Source organism: Oncorhynchus nerka, linkage group LG15, assembly GCF_034236695.1.
Source record: "Oncorhynchus nerka isolate Pitt River linkage group LG15, Oner_Uvic_2.0, whole genome shotgun sequence".
NCBI classification, from domain to species: Eukaryota; Metazoa; Chordata; class Actinopteri; order Salmoniformes; family Salmonidae; genus Oncorhynchus; species Oncorhynchus nerka.
The window spans coordinates 34475884-34492188 of record NC_088410.1 but is presented as its reverse complement, the minus strand read 5'-3'; the positions used below and the strand labels follow the sequence as shown (position 1 = coordinate 34492188).

The 16305-nt window shown below is 44.1% G+C and overlaps 2 protein-coding genes across 3 annotated transcripts; both read left to right on the top strand.

Moving 5' to 3' along the window:
* Positions 1 to 93: 93 nt before the first annotated feature.
* On the top strand, positions 94 to 3994 carry LOC115142486 (TAF5-like RNA polymerase II p300/CBP-associated factor-associated factor 65 kDa subunit 5L). Of its 2 annotated transcripts, XM_029681993.2 has the most exons (5): positions 94 to 325; positions 843 to 984; positions 1221 to 1325; positions 1502 to 2283; positions 2456 to 3994. In XM_029681993.2, the coding sequence occupies exons 2-5, from the start codon at positions 846 to 848 to the stop codon at positions 3251 to 3253; spliced, it is 1824 nt and encodes a 607-aa protein (XP_029537853.1). In that variant the 5' UTR covers positions 94 to 325; positions 843 to 845; the 3' UTR covers positions 3254 to 3994. The 2 variants fall into 2 exon arrangements, with proteins under 2 accessions (XP_029537853.1, XP_029537851.1); XM_029681991.2 differs by lacking the exon at positions 94 to 325 and having other exon boundaries at positions 333 to 984.
* Positions 3995 to 4491: 497 nt separating this feature from the next.
* LOC115142485 (calpain-9-like) lies at positions 4492 to 14807 on the top strand. Its single transcript, XM_029681989.2, has 19 exons — positions 4492 to 4849; positions 5879 to 5948; positions 6215 to 6333; positions 8230 to 8363; positions 8632 to 8800; positions 9085 to 9254; positions 9368 to 9445; positions 9592 to 9752; positions 10053 to 10210; positions 10385 to 10593; positions 10784 to 10820; positions 10902 to 10982; positions 11708 to 11765; positions 12003 to 12067; positions 13375 to 13443; positions 13607 to 13685; positions 13912 to 14028; positions 14195 to 14253; positions 14394 to 14807. Exons 1-19 carry the CDS (start codon positions 4679 to 4681, stop codon positions 14418 to 14420), a joined length of 2031 nt encoding a protein of 676 aa, XP_029537849.1. The 5' UTR covers positions 4492 to 4678; the 3' UTR covers positions 14421 to 14807.
* The last annotated feature ends 1498 nt before the right edge of the window (positions 14808 to 16305 follow it).

The following is a 16305-nucleotide window of genomic DNA, read 5'->3' as shown; positions in this document are numbered from 1 at the left end:
CGAATAACCCGTTCAAATAAAATCAGCATTACAAAATTACTGATTGTGAATTTATTGACTTTTGCAATTAGCTAGTTGTAGTGTTTTGGGTGTCAGTAAACAGAACACAAATTAGATTTTTTGCCATCACATCCAGGCAAGATAAGTCAATCGATCGATGACTGCAAGATGAGAGCGAGCTGCTATTTGATGAAAGGGGTAGACATACGTGATGGGGTTGCTACGATAGGCAACGGGATATTTGTGATAAAAAACAATCACATTGCATAAATATAATCTCCTTAATAGCTGTAATTGACAACGAAGAATATCAGCACGATATGCAGTGAGTGGCCAAGTTGTTGTTGATAAGATGTTTTTCGCTAAACCGGCTTAAAGTTCAGAAAGGGCCGTGTGGCCCTTCTGTCGACTAGCTAGCTTAGCCAACGTTAGCTGCTGGCTAGCTTGCTAATGACAGGACTGCAATACTCTTTGCTTAAGCTGTTTGGTGCATCATTTTACCAGTGCATTTGTTGCTCACTTGTACGCACGTCATTCATGATTCTCCCAAGTTTGCATGGTGACCCTTGCTAGCAGTTCTATTGAATGGTTGTTGTGTTGGAAAGTGTTAGCTAGCTAGCCATATAGCACATTTTTCTCTTCAACACCACTGAAGTGAGTTACTCATGGGTCTGTAATTCCATCAAGTTATTAATAGAGCTATCTAATTTCTAGCAGTGTTTGTAAGGAGTTAACTCATTTATGGAAATTCAATGCAGTAAGTTACATCAGATAAACAACGTCTTAATGCAGGTAAACATTTGCTTTTGCCCATGGTGTTATACTATTTAATATTTTCCGAGGTTATGAAGCGGGTACGCACGGAGCAGATCCAGTACACTGTAGCTCAGTACCTGAAGCGGAGGCAGTATGTGGACACTGAAAGTTCCCTGAAGGGGACTAAACTGTCCCAGTCCGCAGAGGAGATGGCTGCCAACCTCACAGGTGAGTCTTTGAAGTGGCAGCTGGCCGGTATCTTCTGCAAAGATCTATGACCAAATCAAGTTAAACTAGTATCACAGATGTAATGGGGGAATGATGCCAACTATTTTTGCAGACATGATTAAGCAAATCTCACTTATTGAGAAGCTCAAGCATTATCTTTTAGTTTAGGATGAGTAGTACAAGGTGATTACTCATGGACATATACCTAATCTTATTGTCTCTCTTTCTTTGAGCAGTGCAGACAGAGTCGGGGTGTGCAAACATTGTCTCTGCTGCGCCTTGCCAAGCTGACCCTCAACAGTACGAGACCCAATTTTCCAGACTTCGCAATTTTCTTTCAGGTACTTCACAATTGCATAGAGACTCATGATATGTACGCTGCTATGCAACATTGGGCTATGTTCCAGTGTCCGTACTAACTTACCACTTAGTATTAAGCAATGTATTGTAAATGCTATGCTAGTTATTGTTGGCATAGGATCGTGGCCCTACTCTTTGTTTATTTTCTCTGGTCCAGAAGCGGTGTTGCCATGGGGCCAGGAGGTGAGCTGCGTCCTGTACCCACTCTTCGTTTACCTCCACCTGGACATGGTACGCTGCAGCCTGAAGGGGGCGGTGGATGGCTTCTACAGCCGCTTCCACAGCCTCTTCCTGGGGGACGCCGAGCAGCGCTCCACCGTGGAGCAGCTTCGCCATGTCCTCACCCAGCAGGATGTCACCGCCAACCCCAAGCTCCTGGCCTTACTCGACCACAAGTACGTGGTGAACCTGACGGAGCCGGCCTACAGTTACTTGTTACGCTACCTGCAGAGCGAAGACAACAATACCCTCTGCAGGGCCCTCAGCACCCACATCCAGGTAGAGGTCACCTCCTCACCACGCACCGACTACCAGCTGTACGGGACGACAGGTGCGGGAGCTACCGGGGCCACCACCACGGCCCCCAACTCTACCTCCTCGTGGTCGGGTGCGGATGGCCCTGAGCGAGGAGAGGCGGCAGGGGTGGAGGTCCCCACAGGGATCCCGCAGAGCGAGGTGGCCCTGGAGGCACTGCAGGACTGCATTAAGAAGGTGCGTGAGGGGCCGCCGTCACTCACCACCGTGTGCTTCTATGCCTTCCAGCACACAGAGCAGCTACTGAACACGGCAGAGGTGTCTGCTGACAGCAAGCTGCTGGCCGCCGGGTTCGACAGCTCGGCCGTCAAGCTATGGAGTCTTAGGGCCAGGAAACTGAAGGCCAGGCCACACCGGACTGACGTGTCACACATCCGCCTAGCATGTGACGTGCTGGAAGAGGAGGTGAGAGGATTTTCTTTGGTTACGATTTTTACAGAAATAGTCAGTTGTTAGATAAATGGCATGGCGGTTGTTAGTATCTCTGCTGCCAAATATGGGAAACTTTTACATATCTAGGCAGTACAATGGTGTGTCCTCTAAAAATGTCAATTTACTCTTTTCCCCCTGTATTCAGGCAGATGAAGAGGACGGCTCAGGCAGCGAGATCAAGACCCTGCGTGGCCACAGCGGTCCGGTGTTCCGCACAGCCTTCCTGACAGACAGCTCTGGCCTGCTGTCCTGCTCGGAGGACACGTCCATTCGCTACTGGGACCTGGGCAGCTTCACCAACACGGCTCTCTACCAGGGTCACGCCTACCCTGTCTGGGACGTGGACGTCAGCCCCTGCAGCCTCTACTTTGCCAGCGGCTCCCACGACCGCACCGCCCGCCTCTGGACTTTCTCCAGGACCTACCCTCTGAGGCTCTACGCCGGCCACCTAGCGGACGTGGACTGCGTCAAGTTCCACCCCAACTCAAACTACCTGGCCACAGGCTCAACGGATAAAACCGTCCGCCTCTGGAGTACCCAGCAGGGGGCGTCAGTGCGCCTGTTCACAGGCCACCGCGGCCCTGTGTTGTCCGTAGCCTTCGCGCCCAATGGGAAGTACCTGGCATCGGCGGGCGAGGACCAACGGGTGAAGCTGTGGGACCTGGCCTCAGGGGCTCTGGTCAAGGACCTGAGGGGCCACACGGACAGTGTCACCAGCCTGTCGTTCAGCCCCGACAGCAGCCTGGTGGCCTCCTCTTCCATGGACAACTCAGTCAGGGTGTGGGACATCCGAAACTCCCACAGCACAACACACGCGGATGGCTCGTCCAGCGAGCTGGTGGGGCTCTACACAGGCAACACCAGCAATGTGCTCAACGTCCAGTTCATGGCCTGTAACTTGCTCCTGGTGACGGGAACAGCGCAGGAGAAACATGGACAGTAGCCATTTTGTTTTGTTTGGTCTGTCTGTTTAGTTTTGTTCAAAACTAAAAAAACATGGTCACCATGGAGACATACATGTTTTCTTCCCTAAGCCAATCACAGAGAGGCTTAATTTCAGGCCAAAAGGTCACTTGCTAAAATTGCCCACTCAAGGTTGTTTTTGACAAGATCTCTGAGTAGAATAAGAGCTGTTAATCTGAACATACTGCAAAAAATGACTTGGTTTTATTTTGATGCTTATATCCACAATGCCAAAATGAGAAGTTACATGGAAGAGGGTAGGGAAAGACTTTTGATTTATGGCAATTTCACTGAGAACTACCTGATGGGTCCTACTAGTGAGACCTCAACTTTTCAGGCTCAAATGTTTCCAATAAATTTACATCAAAGTAGAATGTTAGCTTGGCATGATTACGGATGAGGATTGCATTTTGGGTCTAGTGCCTTGGTCAACACCTGTTTTATTCGGTCACGCACAAAATTCACATTGATCTTAAAAATGGGTCTCTGGCTATTCGATTACTTGAGTTGTTTAAAATCTGCATCTCCCCAGAATTTGTCCTCATGTTAAACATCATCACCGCTAATTGAGAATGTTGGTATGCTATAAAATGCTGAACTGTGATCAATATGAGAGTAGTCACAGGGAAAGAATGACAGCTGTACTTTGTTTCTTACCATTCTGTTAGTGGCATTATTTGTAATATGCTGAGAAGTGTAAATATATTTTTGTAATCTCTGACTGGCTGTACCTGGTTTTTCTTTTCCAAGAGAGATGGCACCCTGTTGCGTGTTTTTCTTTTGTAGGTGAAAATTTAAGAGAAAGATTTTGACTTGGGAGTGTTTATTGTTTCATATCTATAATGGTAAAGATAAAACAAATGGATAATCTTGTCAGTTGACATACATTTTCTGTTCATATCAGCCTTTTATCTGTAAATGGCCTTTTAATGTCATAGGATCAACTATTTCTCCACAAATTGATCCTGATCTTTAAGATCTAAAACTTGATCTTGTGCTGTTCCACTTCAAATATACATAACATGTTAGCAGTGACTTAAAATCTGTCACTACCTAAAACCAGACATTCTAGAACACATTCTATAGTGAACTCTCATATCAGAGAGCGAGCAGTAACAGCCAGTTGGGCAGGGAAAGTGGGCGAGGTCAGGTGTGTTGCCATGGGAGTGGATAAACCAGTTTATGTCTGGAGGGTGTGTACCTATCTACCCACCTGCTTGACAAGCTTGTCACTCTGTCCAAACCACATACACATCAAAGAAACAGGACTGGCAAAACACCAACGCCCCTCTCTCTCTCTCTCCCAGTCTCTGTCACTGCTCACAAACAAGGGACATCTCTCCCACACACACACACCGTCCTTCTCCATCTCTCCCTAGTTTCCCCTTTAGTCTGAGCCCTCAAGATGCCCGCCAAGTCGATCAGCACCCAAGCGGATGGGAAGACGTTTGAGCAGCTGAGGCAGGAGTGTCTACAGAAGAAGAAACTGTTTGAGGACCCAGACTTCCCTGCCTGCGACTCATCCCTCTACTACAGCCAGAGTGTGCCCATCAACTTTGAATGGAAGAGGCCTGGGGTATGTAAGCTATAGTACAAATGGTCTACTACGAGGGCGCTAAATGTGACAAATACAGTAATTAGTGGTAATTACAGTGTAATTAGAATATTTGTAGTTGATCGTTGAGAAGGAATGGCCTGGGTGGGGTCTCTGTCGTAGGTAGATTGCTAATTTGATCTGAAGGCAAGACACTATACAATGTTAAAGTATAGAAGACTATAATCCTTATATTTACCTTGTTCACATTATATCAAACCTCATGACCTGGCCAGTTCTGTCTGTTGATGACAAGCTTTTATCCAACCATCCCTTTAAAACCAGTACTGTAAGGAAGGAATGTATTAGCCGATACTTTTATTTGGCTAATATCAAATTCCCTTTCTGCAGTGTTCATGTCTTGAAACTTGGAACTTTAAAATGTCCTATGTACACAAATGAAGCTAGAGATGCTGTACATGCCTGTCTCACGTGTAGGGCACAGTCTTCTGGAATGTAGCCTTGAAGCATGCATTGAATGTTTTCTCTCTGTTGACTTTGCTGGGAGTGGTGGTTATGTGCTCGGAGAGGTTAGCTAATCTTAGGAGTTTACGCTAGCCAGTTTTCACTCATTGTTTATCCACAACAACTTTCATACTGTGCATTTCAATACATACCGCTGACCACACACCGCCAATGAGAGTGAGTGCCTTGCCAAGGTTGATACAGCAGTGTGTAACGAATAAGATCTGTGATCAACCATTAACACTAGCATACCTCAAACCTCCAAGAAAACCATCTCTCCCTGTAACATTAGATACTAAAATGGGAAAGATCCAACTAAGATCCTATTTATGATCCTTACACATTTTTCTCTCGGGTGACCCTTGTGAATGAATACCTGTACCGCCTCTCTGTGTTTCTGCGTTCCAGTGACTGGGGACTGATTAAGACGCCAGGAATGTGAACACACCTACCCGAGGCGGCAGAGTCACTCCTAACCCCATCTCCGTTTAAACCTGTTTCTCCACTGTCACTAAGCCTCTTACACCTGCTCCTATTCTTTTACAGGAACTTTGCGAGAATCCCGAATTCATAGTCGGTGGGGCTGACAGGACAGACATATGTCAAGGAGCACTAGGTTTGTATACATAATGCTTCTTATATGATACAAATCATATATCATACATCCATATCCAAACACTAGAAATAACAATGAGATATTTGTCTGGGGACCACAAGAAAGCAGATTGCGGGCCTGAAAAGGCCCCCGGGCATTGAATTTAAAACTTAGACTCCAGCATCACATATGACAGCTAAGATGGGGGGTTATGTCCATGGCTTTCAGTGTGTAGGTCCTGACTCACTAAATCTCTCTCTCTGTCTGTCACTGTCTGTGTCACCCAGGGGACTGCTGGCTCCTGGCAGCCATTGCCTCTCTGACCCTCCATAAGGAGACCCTGGCCAGAGTGGTGCCCAACGACCAGGGCTTTGACCGCAGCTACGCTGGCATCTTCCACTTCCAGGTAGAATCGCCCACAAAAAAATCGCCCACTATCAACTTTTATTGACAGAACATTGCATTTTATCTATATGACAATATTACATTATTCACAGAATTAATATTCACAGAGTCTTAAATGTTACTTTTTCTTGCCCCTGTAACAATTATGTAAACCATTTGGAATTATCTGGATTTCTGAATTAATTTGACATACAATTTGACCTGATCTTCATCTAAGTCACAACAACAGACAAACACAGTGTGCTTATACTAATAACACACAAATTATTGTGTTTTTCTTGTCTATATTGAATACATCATTTAAGCATTCACAGTGTAGGTTGGAAAAAGTATGTGAACCCCTAGGCTAATGACTTCTCCAGAAGCTAATTGGAGTCAGGCGTCAACTAACCCTAGAGTCGAATCAATGAGGCGAGATTGGAGATATTGATTAGAGCTGCCCTGCCCAATAAAAAACTCTTAGAATTTGAGTTGGCTATTCACAAGAAGCGTTTCCGGATGTGAAACATGCCACGAACAAAAGAGATCTCAGAAGACCTAAGATTAAGAAATGTTGCCATGCATGAAGCTGGAAAGGGTTACAAACGTATTTCTAAAAGTCAGTTCACAGTAAGACAAATTGTCTATAAATGGAGAAATTTCATCACTGTTGCTACTCTCCCTAGGAGTGGCCGTCCTGCAAAGATGACTGCAAGAGCACAGCACAGAATGCTCAATGAGGTTAAGAAGAATCCTAGAGTGTCAGCTAAAGACTTACAGAAATCTCTGGAAGATGCTAACATCTCTGTTGACGAGTCTACGATACGTAAAACACTAAACAAGAATGGTGTTCATGGGAGGACATCATGGAAAAAGCCACTGCTGTCCAAAAAAACATTGCTGCACGTCTGAAGTTCGCAAAAGAGCACCTGGATGTTCCACAGCGCTACTGGCAAAATATTCTGTGGACAGATGAAAGTAAAGTTGTGTTGTTTGGAAGGAATACACAACACTATGTGTGGAGAAAAAAAAGCACAGCACACCATCAAAACCTCATCCCAACTGTAAACTATGGTGGAGGGAGCATCATGGTTTGGGGCTGCATCAGGGCCTGGACAGCTTGCTATCATCAACAGAAAAAGGACATTTTTTATCAAGATATTTTGTAGGAGAATGTAAGGCTGTCTGCCAATTAAAGCTCAACAGAAGTTAGGTGATGCAACAGGACAACAACCCAAATGACAGAAGTAAATCAACACCAGATTGGCTTGAACAAAAGAAAATACGCCTTCTGGTGTGGCCCAGTCAGTCATGACCTCAACCCGTTTGAGATGCTGTGGCATGACCTTGAGCGCGGTTCACACTAGACATCCCAAGAATAGTGTGGAACTGAAACAGTTTTGTCAAGGGGAATGGCCCAAAATTCCCCCTGACCGTTGTCTGATCCGCAACTACAGAAAACATTTGTTTGAGGTTATTGCTGCCAAAGGAGGGTCAACCTGTTATTAAATCCAAGGGTTCACATATTTTTTCCAACCTGCACTGTGAATATTTACACGGTGTGTTCAATGGACATGAACAATGAATTGTTTGTGTGTTATTAGTTTAAGCAGGCTGTTTGTCTATTGTTGTGACTTAGAGGAAGATCAGATAAAATGTTATGACCAGTATCTGCAGAAATCCAGGTAATTCCAAAGGGTTCACATCCTTTTTCCTCCCACTGTACATAGTACTTACTGTATTGACATCAGTGATTACACAATTCTTTAGTTAAAGTCATCCGTAATTATAAACTGGGTGGTTCGAGCCCTGAACTCTCCGTTGCGTCGTGCCTGGATACAGCCCTTAGCCGTGGTATATTGGCCTTATACCTCACCGCCTCGGGCCTTATTGCTTAAGTATAGTCTGTCTCCTCCAGTTCTGGCAGCACAACAGATGGCTGGACGTGGTGGTGGATGACCGACTGCCTGCTGTGAGGAACCGCCTGGTGCTGCTCCACTCTGCCTCCAACAACGAGTTTTGGAGCGCACTGCTGGAGAAGGCCTATGCCAAGTATGTGTAACTTGTAAACTTTGAAAAGTACAGGTATAACATTTATGCAAACTCAAATAGGTGTTTTGTACAACTATTGTCACTTATCGTCACGTTTGCTTGATAGTGTGTAGTTCATGTAAAACATGAGTATTGGATGATTGTAACCAATTTTTCACCAAATGCATGCAGACACTCCGCAAAGCTTGGATTCATTTTCAGATGCCTGCTATTTGACGGCAATTCTATCCCTAGTTAACCCATTCCATCCCATTCCTTGTCCTGTCAGGTTGAACGGGAGCTATGAGTCCCTGAAGGGAGGCTCTACCCTGGAGGCCATGGAGGACTTCACCGGTGGCGTGGGGGAGACGTACGAGACCAAAAGTGCTCCAACCGACCTGTTCAACATCATGAAGAAGGCCTACGACAGAGGCTCAATGATGGGCTGCTCTATCGACGTAAGGGCCTCCAGACCAGTTTCAATGAAAGACCATTATACATGTGGTCCTTAGACACCAGGTCCCGTATTTCCAAAGCTTCTCAGAATAGGAGTGCTGGTCAGATATAGGATCAGCTTTTGTTTTTTAGATTACAATGAATAAGATAATATAGACAGGATGAACCTGATCCTAGATCTGCACTCCTACTACTATGAGACACTTTGTGAATATGGGTCCAGGTTTGAGAGACATAGTCCTGGTCTTCTGTGGCTGATACAATTTCTGTTTTTTCTTCTCTCCAGATCACCAGCTCTGCTGAGTCAGAGGCCCAGACAGCTTCAGGACTGGTGAAGGGACACGCCTACTCCATCACAGGCCTTGAGGAGGTTAACTACAGAGGGAAAAAGGTCAAGCTGATCCGGATCAGGAACCCTTGGGGACAGGTGGAATGGAACGGTGCCTGGAGTGATGAGTGAGTCCAGTTAATTTCCATTAGGTGTTGCTGAGATGAGTAGGAATAAAAACCAGCATACACTATGCATTATAGGAGAGTGGTTATTCTGTCATCTGTTCTCTCTCTTACAGGTCCAGGGAGTGGAATGTGATCGACAGTTCTGAGAAGAAACGCATTCTTCAGAACTCCATGGATGATGGTGAATTCTGGTTAGTAACAACAGCGATTGTAATAGTTTTACATCTGGCACTACATCAAAGTTTCCCGCATGTTCAACAGCAATAGGTTTTCCAGTGGCTTGGGGACCACTCGTGTATACAATACTTTTCTGAATCAAAATGGTTGCTTATTTCAGGATGGAGTTTGAGGACTTCAAGGCCAACTACGACAAGATAGAGATCTGCAACCTGACGCCGGACTCTCTGACGGACGAAACCAAGCGGAAGTGGGAGGTGAACATGTTCGAGGGCAACTGGATCCGTGGCTCCACCGCAGGCGGCTGCAGGAACTTCATAGGTGAGAGGACAAGGTTGCAGACCGAAATGTAATAAATAGACTTGACTTGATTCCCTATTCTACATGAGAGATGAATATGTATGTTCTACACTGTACATTTCTATCTGAGCTTTGTAATGTGACAGTCAGCTTGGTTCATACAAGTTTGATGACCCAGATAAAAAGAATTCCAATTGTATCTTTATGATGAATCCACTGTGCCAGAAGTGACCAACACTGATTCTGGAATGCCAGATAGTGTATGTAGGCTTTTGTTCCAGCCCAGCAACAATACAACCATTTAAACCTGTTTTCCCCCAGATACATTTTGGACCAACCCTCAGTTCAAGCTGACCCTGCTGCATGCTGACGATAATAATGATAAGTGCAGCGTGGTCATCGCTCTGATGCAGAAGAACCGCCGTGCGCTGAGGAAAGAGGGACTGGACCTGCAAACCATCGGCTTTGCTCTTTATGAGGTTAGAGAGACAACAGGCAAAGAGACCATATGCACAAACAATAGGAATACATTGCCTTTGAATTTCCTAGTACATGCTACCTATAGTTACTGTTATTGTGGTTCATCACAAAGTTCCCCATTAGAATTTGAAGGGTCTCTAAAAACATGTCCCTCCCTCTCTCTTCTCCCTCAGGCCCCTGCAGATGAGGACCATCTGGGGAAAGACTTCTTCCGCTACAATGGGTCCAAGGCTCGCAGTAAGACCTACATCAACGTGAGGGAGATCTCCGAGCGCTTCACCTTGCCCCCAGGGAACTACCTGCTGGTGCCCACCACCTTCCAGCCCCATGACGAGGCCGACTTCATCATACGCATCTTCTCTGAGAAAGCAGCTGGAACCATGTATGATATTTACGTTTGGGAGTATTGTCTGTGAATCAGTATTAGTTTCAAGCAGATAGGTTGAATGAAAGCCCTTGATGGCTGTAGCCAATCCACACTAAGATTTGTTTGACTTTTATTCAATGTAAGATTTGCTGGACAAGTTAATGTATGTGATAGAAAGCTAATCACAGGATGTTGTCATCAACAGGGAGATGGGAAACACAGTAGATGCTGATTTGCCCGATGTAAGTACTCTGCTATTGAATACCACAAAACTGCAATGCTCTTTACTTCCCGTTGATGATGTATTGTGATGTATCTCTCAGCCCCCAATGCCCAGTCTACCAGAGGAGGAGACGGATGAGGAGAAGGGACTGAGGAGAATGTTTGAAAAGATTGCTGGTTCGGTAAGAAAGTAAAAATATTATAAGAAATGAGGAGAGCTGTTTCTGCTAAACTGGCAATGTCACTGATTCAGATACTGTGAGCATGTCGAAGGAAAACAGTAATGTCGTACCCCCTAGTCATAAGACTGTTAAATGGCTAACAACTACTGCTCTCCCTCTTATAATATCCCACTCCCACAGACGATCCACACACTCTACCCACTCTGACACACACACACCTTCACTGTCACTCTTACTCACACGCGCACACACTCGCATACAGCCTTACTCACACACTCATTATTGACGCCACACACCCCCTCACACCTACGCTGCTGCTAAAATGATTAGTGATTAGATTTATTACTACCATTTACGCTGTGATTAATTGATGATTGATTTCCATTAGTATCTAGCTATTTCTGCTACTGGTCACTGTTACTCCTCTATACATGTATATATTACCACAATGTATTTATATATTCCTGCTACCAGTCACTTTTCAGCCCTGTTTACATGTATATCCTACTACCAGTCACTTTTTATGTATAAACCCACCTCAACCACTCCAGTACCCCTACATTGAATAAGGTACTGGCACTGACCTGAAAGAGCTCTCAATGTAAGAATTTCACTGTACTGGTTTACACCTGTTGTGTCCTGTGGCGAATAAACTTTGAAACGTGCGCGCCACTCATTGGTCATAGCCAGAATATCATATTTTGTCTATTGTGTCTTCTCCTTAGGACCAGGCCATCTCTGCCACGGAGCTTCAGCAGGTGTTGAATGGAGTACTTAGCAGGAGTAAGCAGCCCTCCTCTAAAGTCACATCCATTGTGTGTTATTACAACCCCGGCGTTAGCATAAAGAGCAATTCAGTGAATGTCATTTGAATATGTCCACACGCACATAGGTTGACTCTTGACTCTTTAAAGGTTTAAAAAAAAAAACTTGCACACTCTGGGTCTGTGATTACAGATTTTATAATATTATCGTGATTATTTTAAGGATTTGTTATGATGTTCCTCTCTCTTTCTTCAGGGAGAGAGATCAAGTTTGACGGTCTGAGTCTCAACACCTGCCACAGCATCATCAACCTGATGGATGTATCCTCTACCTGTCCTAAACGCCTATAATGAGGCTTTGGAAAATGCATTATTGTGATCAAAATTGGAGTCATGCTTTTACAATATACACTATATATACAAAAATATGTGGACACTCCTTCAAATTAGGAGATTTGGCTATTTCAGCCACACAGTTGCTGACAGGTGTATAAAATCAAGCACACAGTCATGCAATCTCCATAGACAAACATTGGAAGTAGAATGGCCTTACTGAAGAGCTCCGTGACTTTCACTGTCATAGGATGCCACCTTTCCAGCAAGTCAGTTCGTCAAATTTCTGCCCTGCTACAGCTGCCTTGGTCAACTGTAAGTGCTGTTATTGTGAAGTGGAAACGTCTAGGAGCAACAACGGCTCAGCCGTGAAGTGGTAGGTCACAAAGCTCACAGAACGGGATTGCCGAGTGCTGAAGCGTGTAAAAATGGTCTGTCCTCGGTTGCAACACTCACTACCGAGTTCCAAACTGCCTCTGGAAGCAACGTCAGCACAATGACTGTTCATCAGGAGTTTCATTAAAATAATTTCCATGGTCGAGCAGCCGCACACAGGCCAAAGATCACCATGCGCAATGCCAAACATCGGCTGGATTGATGTCAAGCTCGCCGCCACTGGACCGTGGGGCAGTGGAAAGGCATTTTCTAGAAAGATGAATCATGCTTCACCATCTGGAAAGTCTGATGGATGAATGTGGTTTGGCGGATGCCACCTGACGGAATGCATAGTGCCAACTGTCAGGTTTGGTGGAAGAGGAATAATGGGGCTGTTTTTCGTGGTTTGGGCTAGGCCTCTTAGTTCCAGTGAAGGGAAATCTTAATGCTACAGTCTACAATTACATTTTAGACAATTTTGTGTTTCCAACTTTGTGGCAACAGTTTGGGAAGGACCTTTGCTGTTTCAGCATGACAATGCCCCTGTGCACAAAGCGAGGTCCATACAGAAATGTTTTGTCGAGATCGGTGTGGAAGAACTTGACTGGCTTGCACAGAACCCTGACCTCAACCCCATCGAACACCTTTGGGAAGAATTGGAACGCCGACTGTGAGCCAGGCCTTATCACCCAACATCAGTGCCCGTCCTCACTAATGCTCTTGTAGCTGAAAGTAAGCAAGTCCCCGCAGCAATGTTCCAACATCGAGTGGAAAGCCTTCCCAGAAGAGTGGAGGCTGTTATAGCAGCAAAGTGGGGACCAACTCAATATTAATGCCCATGATTTTGGAATGAGATGTTTGACGAGCATGTCCACATACTTTTGGTCATGTAGGCTACTTCCCTTGACAGATCAATCCAGGTTGACAATTCAGGGCAGCTTGAGTTCCAGGAGTTCAAGGTCTTCTGGGAAAAGATGAAGAAATGGATTGTAAGTACAGCATGACTACATTTTGCTGTCAGTTACAATATCATATACATTGTTATACAATAGCCTATACATTGTTATACAATAGCCTATGACGGCAATTTAATATTGAACATGTGTGTGGATTGGAGGTAGGTGATAACGATGTCTATGGTGTTGGTTGCAGATGCTCTTCATTTCTTATGACACAGACCGGTCAGGGAAGATGTCCTCCTATGAGCTCCGCATAGCTCTCAAAGCAGCAGGTGAGAGACTACTGCGTGGTACATAGGGTTAGAACAAAATGCCTGCATAGAAGGTCATATCTCAATGGTAGAATGCTAGTGTTGAATCCTGCCTTTGATCTTGAAGGTCTCTTTCTCTGTGAGTAGTCCCACGCTCTCTCAAGAAGACATTTCAGGGGGCCAGAAAGACGAAGGCAAAGGTGTGAATCAGAGCCTAACTAGTAACATTCTGTCTCCACCATCCAAGGCATGCATCTGAACACCAAGCTCCTCCAGCTGCTTGGCTTGAGGTTTGCTGATGAGAACTACGATATTGACTTTGATGACTACCTCACCTGCATCATCCGCCTGGAAAATATGTTCAGTGAGTACCAAGGGACTGTCCCACCTTATGGGATGTAACTGGTCAAATAACTTGTATTTTTGTGGAACAAGTAAACACTCAGAGATGTTTAATGCTTTGGAGTTGTTGGACATACCCAATAATATGTTGGTTGTTGACAAAAATATATACATTTGTCCTCCCCCAGGGGTGTTCCAAGCATTGGACAAAGGCCAGACAGGCCAGGTCAACATGAACATACTGCAGGTATAATAAAAATGTGTATAATATGAACATTACATTTTGTATAATAAGTGTATATGTTTCCACTGTAAAGTCCATCCGGTGTGATGTGCCCACCAAGACATGATTTGCTTTTGATTATGAAATGACTTTTGTCTTTTCAGTTCCTCCTTCTTTCCATGAATGTCTGAAGAGGATCCAGCAGAAGAACAAAGTTAAATGACAGGCTTGGGATGCAATATGTGTTGCTTGCAAATACACTAATCTCGAGTCGTTCCTGCTGGGAACATATGCATATGCTATGTAGTAATAGCTATGTTTTAATGTTGTATGCCTTTGTCTGTTTTGAATTCACTCTTTTGTTTTAAAACTAAACCAACATGATTGTGCCACAGTTTGGATCTTATGCCCATTGTATTTGACATTCAGGAGAATGTGTTAAATTCTGTTTACAGAGATGCTCCAAAAATAAACAATGCACTGATCAAGTTTTAAAAGTTGCATCATGTTGACACCCTGTATCAGTTGATTTCTCAGTTTGGGATGAAACAAAATTTAAATATATTATGAAAATGTAATATCTGCTGTTTGTGTCTGATCTTTAGATTTCTCCGTAAATATTCAAATGTAGAATACTGTATCTCAGCATGTGTAAGAGGGAATTAAACAAATTGCCCTACTTAAATAACCAAATATTTTGGTCGATCTCCAATGAGTCGATATTGATTTTGGGCTTTGATATCAAACGCTGCAAGATTCTTCACTTCTTGGTGTTGAGGATTGTCGATACCACGCTGTCTCGAGAAAACAATGTGATTTAATGTAGCTAGAAGGAGCTGTGTCACAAAGCAGCCTCAAATATTTTCAGTCAGACATTCACGCTTGCCAGAGTTGAAATATCTAGCCAACATTTAGAATTGAATAACATTGCTTGTGAACTTCAGAGATGTAGCGATTTCACAATGTGGCTTTGATTAAAGGCAAGTACAAACGTATACTAACAGTAGTCATCGCTCCTTCTCTAGAGTCTACACGTTATGGGTGATGCGAAATAAAGTCATCTCATTGGATTCTTTGGCGAGCTCTCATTGGCTATTGCTCATCTCACGCTACAAAAACTTTGTATATTTTGTGCCAATAAATAAAACGGGCTGTATCACAACCGGCGGTGATTGAGAGTCCCATAGGGCGGCGTACAATTGGCCCAGCTTCGTCCGTGTTTGGCAGGTGTAGGCCGTCAACGTAAATAAGTTGTTCTTAACTGGCTTGCATCGATTCCTGTTGTTCATTAACGATTGGTTTGGTCGTCTAGGCTATACAAACGGAAGATGGGGAACACATGTATTAGGGAAAGGGGGATACCTAGCCAGTTGAACAACTGAATGCATTCCACTGAAATGTGTCTTCCGCATTTAGCCTTAATCAACATCCACGTCATCGGCGCCCGGGGAACAGTGGGTTAACTGCCTTGCTTTATTATTCAAGAACGTGTCAATCAATACCTGACCCTCAGAACCTACCTTCCATTAATCCTGTTGACTCATCTGTAGGAAAGATTTGTTTCTCATTTGGTCCATTCAACAACAGAGCGATTTGAACCTTGTTTCAGCTGTATGTTGTATCTATCCATACCTTATGGATAGCATATCCTACCCGCACAAAAGGTAACCGCCTTATTGGAACGGTTTTATTGATAATATCTGTCGGGGAAAAAATGTGGATGTTGCCACACACATACCTACTTGTTAACTAAATTAAGGAAGTTTCCTTTAAAATTATTAATAAATATTATCCTGCCAACCACTATATGAACAAGTTTAAGAAAAATTAAAATTGTGCCTTTTTTAATGACCACCCAGAAACCGTGTTGCATTTGGCATTGTATTCATGTAAGGAAACTGTGGCAAGACATCAGTATATTTATAATTGAACGCATTTATGAAGATTTTACACTATTGTTGAGAGATGTACTGCTTGGATTCTTTACCTACGATAGAAATAAGTTTAAACAATTTTATGTAATTAATTTCATTCTTTTGGCCACATTTCATATTCACAAATGTACATTTCTAAACA

Coding starts and splice junctions, on each gene's coding strand:
- LOC115142486 (XM_029681991.2), top strand. CDS start 813: ATGGTGTTATACTATTTAATATTTTCCGAGGTTATGAAGCGGGTACGC. Junction 985..1,220: donor GATGGCTGCCAACCTCACAG/GTGAGTCTTTGA, acceptor TTCTTTGAGCAG/TGCAGACAGAGTCGGGGTGT. Junction 2,284..2,455: donor GTGACGTGCTGGAAGAGGAG/GTGAGAGGATTT, acceptor CCCTGTATTCAG/GCAGATGAAGAGGACGGCTC.
- LOC115142485 (XM_029681989.2), top strand. CDS start 4,679: ATGCCCGCCAAGTCGATCAGCACCCAAGCGGATGGGAAGACGTTTGAG. Junction 6,334..8,229: donor CTGGCATCTTCCACTTCCAG/GTAGAATCGCCC, acceptor TGTCTCCTCCAG/TTCTGGCAGCACAACAGATG. Junction 9,446..9,591: donor ATGGATGATGGTGAATTCTG/GTTAGTAACAAC, acceptor TGCTTATTTCAG/GATGGAGTTTGAGGACTTCA.